Source organism: Myotis davidii, unplaced genomic scaffold, assembly GCF_000327345.1.
Source record: "Myotis davidii unplaced genomic scaffold, ASM32734v1 scaffold93, whole genome shotgun sequence".
NCBI lineage: Eukaryota > Metazoa > Chordata > Mammalia > Chiroptera > Vespertilionidae > Myotis > Myotis davidii.
The window spans coordinates 357,022-362,684 of record NW_006292095.1 but is presented as its reverse complement, the minus strand read 5'-3'; the positions used below and the strand labels follow the sequence as shown (position 1 = coordinate 362,684).

Below are 5,663 nucleotides of genomic sequence, written 5' to 3'. Positions count from 1 at the left end.
CCCCCCCCCCCCCCCCCGCCTCCTTTTAACATTAGCTTAATAGCATGCAGGTTGGAAATAGGAATCCGATGCAGAGATTGGAAGTCAGATGGAGGAGTACAATTTCACATGCTATCCCATCGCCCATTCCACCCTTCATTGCTCCGTTTGTAATAAGATAGCATAGCTACTAAGTATTGGGAAGCAGTATATTTTGCTTTTTCTTGTTCCCCACGGGGTCATCCATTGACTTTGACTTGTCATTGGGCAGGATGCAGGCACAGAGGATTTAACAGAAAAGTGCTAAATAGCCCTTTTGTCAAATTAGCCTTTGAAGTGATAGGGAAAGTTGGTCTTTGTATCTATGTATCAGGATCATGAAGAGTTGCATATAATAGAAAACTTGAGTTAAATACTTGAACTACCAGTTTGTTTCCCTTCAGCATATGAGAAGATAGGGGTAGGAGGTCTATGGTGGATTTGGGGACTCTTTCTGTTTTGTCTCCCTACTAACAGGATGCCTCCAGTTAAGGATGGCTGCTTCAGCTAGAACCCTGTCCATATTCCAGGCAGAGGAAGGAAGAGCTTGGGACTGGCCAAAGGGCCCATTCCATGCCCCCCGTTTTCCCCTTGTAAGGAGCTCCTTCGGAAGGCATGCCCGACAACTGCAGCTTACACCTCATAGGGCACTGGTGACACATGGATTGGTAAGGGATTGTCTGAGGCCAACAGAGGTTGTCTTGTCTGCGTTTCCAGTCAACTCTTGAAGAGATCTTTGAACAGGGACGAAGCTGGCAGTTTTCGTTTAAAAAAAATACTAAATAGTAATGATGATACTGAAAGTAAGGATGATTATATTAACAATAATGTTGTTATTACTGAGCTGCTGTTATATAGTAGTTGCATATGTTTATATGCATCGTTCATGGAACCCTCATAACTCCCCCCTTATCTTCATTTTCACCCCCCTTATCTTCATTTTTCCAGATGAGGAAATTGAGCTTATCAGAGGTTAAATAACTTGCATAGGTGACATAATTGGAAAGTGATATAGTCCAGATTACCAGTTTAGATTGTGTGCTTCTGCCGCATTTTTATAACTTAAAAATCTGTAGTTCAGAAATAAGGAAACAAGGTAAAATATGATATGATATGATATTATGATATTAAGCCATTGGCCCAGGGTCACATGAGCAGTGAGCACTCAGCTTCTGTCCCGGGTATTATTTCCACAGCCCTGATGTGCTTTCTCCAGGTGCACTCTCCACCTTTATCCCCTTTTATTTGGGCCTATCTTCAGAGGTGGCTATTTTTGGCTGCTATGGTTCAGCCCTGAAAGTTATGTTCCTTTAGAACAGTGGCTCTCAACCTTCCTAATGCCACGACCCTTTAATTCAGTTCCTCATGTTGTGGTGACCCCCAACCATAAAATTATTATTTTTTTAAAATATATTTTATTGATTTTTTTTTACAGTGAAGAAGGGAGAGGGATAGAGAGTCAGAAACATCCATGAGAGAGATGAATCAGCTGCCTCCTGCACGCGCCCCCACTGGGGATACACTTCATAACTGTAATTTTGCTACTGTTATGAATTGTAATGTAAATATCTGATATGCAGATGTATTTTCATTGTTACAAATTGAACATAATGAAAGCATAGTGATTAATCACAAAAACAATATGTAATTATATATGTGTTTTCCGATGGTCTTAGGCGACCCCTATGAAAGGGTTGTTCGACCCCCAGAGAGGTCGCTACCCACAGGTTGAGAACTGCTGCTTTAGAATGCTTTACTTGACAAGGAAGCCCTAAAAGGCAGTATAGCGTAGTGGCCCAGAGTGTGGACTTTGCTTGTGTTTGAATCCTGCCTGTGCCAGTTTTAGCCATGTGATCTCAGACGAGTCTTGTACCTCTCGTGTTTTAGTGGTCTTATCTGTAAAATGGGTTAATTATGATGTCATTCCAGAGGGCTTCAGGTAGAAATAGCAAGTTAATACCATAAAGCTGCTTAATAATCATTAGTAATCATTATACACGTATTTTCCATTCTGATTCTGTTATTTATCAGAAATGTGCATTTAAATTAAACTGAATATATTTTCTAGCAACTCTTAAGCACTTGGTAAATGTATATGAAATGAATGAAAATAAACATCAATTGTTTTGTGTTGTTGGCCTCTACTTTTTATATTGGTTAGAATATTTAGGTTATAGAAGATGAGTTATTTTTAATGTTTGTATTATCCTCTACTACCAAAATTAAGGACCAGTATTACATTTTGCTACTAATCTTGTGCTATTTCTTACCTCCCTTTTCTCATCTACAAAACCATTAGTTTATAAGTATTTTTATTGAGATTGTGTTAAAAGGTACTGCTTACATCCATGGCACTCTTAGTGATGTAAAAGTTTATGCCATCATATTTAAAAGTAGACGTTAATGACTGTGAATCTCTTCCTGACACATTTTCTAAGTAACAGCAGTCACCCATTAAATATTAATCTAATAACAGGAACGGTAATGTAATCATCGATAAAGTGACTTTAGATGGCAGCATCATTTAGCAGTGAGATAAGGACTGGCAAAGCAGGCTGTTTACCCTCTGACAGCAGTTTTTCAGCGTTACGTTTACTTTTGCCTTTTCTGCTTAATAACCCGAGAGTTAAATCCTTTTAAAGGGGGACCATCCATCTCCTTTCACGTGTGTCATTCTCGCATCGCAGAAAATGCTGCATAATCCTGAGATGACAGCCCCACCTCTGATGTCACCGAGGATGGTACAATCCTCTCGGAGCCTTCGCTGGGGCTCCTGCTGCTGCACTGGGGAAATGGTTACATTAAAGCTCACTCCCGTCATCTCAATTATCTCCTTGGAAGTAGTTTTCACAAATATAGCAAAGCCCTACGGTGGTTGTTTTCGGTAAGCTACCAAGGTAGAGAGCGGCAGAGGCAGAGGAGGGCGAGCGAGCTGGAGCCCGGGCTGCTGAGCCTTTGTGAGGGGCTGAGCGGCAGCTTCCCTCCTGGGCTCGGAGCTCGGAGCGCTTCCATTGACATCACCGTGTGCAGTGCAGGGCAAGCGGGCTGCCAGGAAACCTGAAACTAATTTGCTTCCAGTTGACTAGAACAGCAGATTGTGCCTTAGCTGGCTGCTTTTTCTAGCTAACTTTTCTCAAGCGTTAAGCTGATGAACTGGGCATTTTCTATGATCAATGGGTAACTGCTGGAGCTACAGTAATCTCTGTGAGTAACCTCTATTTGTAGGTCTATGCAGGCAAATCTCTTTTTATATATCGATCTCTTGTAAAATGCTGCTGTGAAATGATCCGTCTGTATTATTGACTGCTTTTGCTTACTAGTCCTGTCTTTTGACCGTCCCAGTGGGAGACTCCTGAGGCTACACCAGGTTTTGCTGAATCCTGTCGTGGAGGAGAGCATACTGCATTTATTCAGGGGTGCCCACGCCAACTGTGCTTTTAATTCCCCAGTCATCAGAAGGATGCCACCTGCCCTCTGAATGCTTTTGCCCAGTACCTCACCTCACTGTAACCTGGAATGTTTATTTTAGCATTGGACATTGGATTATCCAAAATTTTTATTTCTAAATAGAAAATATTATTCTTACCTGTAATTTTATTTCCTTTCGTTGGTTTGTGTGATTTTTTTGCTCAACCAGCTTCCCTGGCAACACGGAGTTCTATCATCCTATTTCTGTGCCCTGTTTTTGATATTATATAGAATGAAAGGGGAAAACGGGCTACCCCTATAGTTTTACAAAAACATAACATTGTGGCGCTTGATGGGACGAGGGGAGGAGTTTCTCTTAAAGAGCTCAAAGTCTTTTCCACCTGCATGCCTGAGGTATGGCTCTGCCTAGAGCAGTGAGGGAACAGCTTAGCTGCAGGGTAGCACCAAACATGTCTGTGAACATGTGGCCTGAGGTCCTTTCTGCTGGAAGTTTGTAATAAGTATTTTAACTCCTCGGTGCCTATATGGGGTGGATGTTTCCTGTCTATTGAAAGTGTCACTTTTAGAGTAATCCAAGATTTATTTCTCCCTCACCAGGAAACTTGACTTTAACCTTTCTGTAAGATTTGCATTTTCAGATATACTTGGAATTACTGTTCACGTCAGGTTAGAGCCTGAATCCTTAGCAAAACTGTGGGTTTCTTGTTGAACATGTAAACTACTGCATGCAACTGTGCATCAGCCGAGGCTCATTCCAGGCCGGAGGCGGAGCGAGGGGGCTGTTTACCATTGCACCGACGTGTCTTGACACAGCAGTTTGGAGAAGTCCACAGCTGTAGTTAACATCCCTGCGAGGAGCGCCAGCTGTTTGGCATTCATGATTTTTAAAAGATTGTATAGTATTTTGAAACATTAATTTCATTTTTTCAAATGTAAAATTTTATATGAGAATTTATGTTAGTACTACTATGTCCACGTTAACTTTAGCATGAGAGCCTACTTATAAACAAGATTGTGGAGTTATTTATAGGTTTACATTTTAAAATAAAAACAAAATGTCAGTGAAGATCAGAGAAATTTTAAAATTGGGTTTTTCAGGGAGAATGGTGGTTACCAGGGGTTGGGCGTGAAGGAAATAGGGACATGCTGATGTTGATTAAAGGCTACAAACTTCCAGCTATAAGATGAGTTCAAGTTCTAGGGATCTAATGGACAGGTTAGTGGGTATAATTAGCAATATTGTACTGTATACTTCCTAGCTGCTGAGAGTTAATTTCAGATGTTCTCAACACACACACACACACACACAGACACACACACACACACACAATGGTAATTATGTAGCATAATGGAGCTGCTAGCTAAAACTGTAGTGGTAATCATTTTGCAGTCTATACGTATAAAATGAACATGTTGCACACCTTAAACTTACACTATGTTGTATGTCAATTATATCTCAATAAAGCTAGAAAAAAATAAATTGGATTTTTAAAAGTGTGGATTCCTAAACAGGAAGAAGTGGTAGAAAATGGATAAAATAGATGAAATCAGGGGAGCAACTCTGATCAGAAGCAATAGATCTAGAAAGAGAAGTGAAAGGTGTAGAGATAAGAAGAAACAAACATTTTGAAAGGTGGATGATAGAAAAAAGTGAAAAAACCAACTGATTGAAAAAAAGGAAATCAGCTTTAGAAACAAATGATTTTGCCCGGCTGGTGTGGCTCATTGGCTGAGCATTGACCTGTGAACCAGGGGGTCACGGTTTGATTCCCAATCAGGGCACATGTCCAGGTTGCGGGCTCGATCCCCAGTGGAGGGGTGTGCGGAAGGCAGCCGGTCAATGATTCTCTCTCATCATTGATGTTTCTATCTCTCTCACCCTATCCCTTGCTCTCTGAAATCAGTAAAAATACTTTTTAAACCCCAATGATTTTAAAGACAGGCTTAAATTCAGCTCTAACGGCTTCGTGTTTATACTTGATGATGAGTAGCCGTGCACATTGCAGAGGCTTTGGTTTAAAACCAGGGACTGGTCCTCTTCTCACTTATTTTACCTTCTCCATGCTGTATGTGGGGCTCCTCCTCAGCCTCCAGAGCTGCCTCTGAACTTGACTGGAATGTAAGCTAGTATCACTTCCCCAGGGACTAGAACTGAGTGAGAAAAATGGGTCTGAATCATTAGTATGTGAGGTGAGCACAGCTCTAACCATTACTCA

General features: G+C 41.1%; 1 protein-coding gene across 3 annotated transcripts in view; it reads left to right on the top strand.

Moving 5' to 3' along the window:
* Window positions 1–5,663, top strand: part of PSD3 (pleckstrin and Sec7 domain containing 3) — a 432,295-nt gene that overhangs the window by 144,839 nt on the left and 281,793 nt on the right. Inside the window, exon 1 of one of the 3 annotated variants that reach the window (XM_015565164.1) lies at window positions 3,177–3,222. The exons of the other annotated variants lie outside the window; for them this stretch is intronic. Coding sequence (XP_015420650.1) covers window positions 3,192–3,222 — 31 coding nt within the window. The 5' untranslated portion in view covers window positions 3,177–3,191. Of the gene's footprint in view, window positions 1–3,176; window positions 3,223–5,663 lie in introns of those variants that run through there. 3 annotated transcript variants of the gene reach the window in all.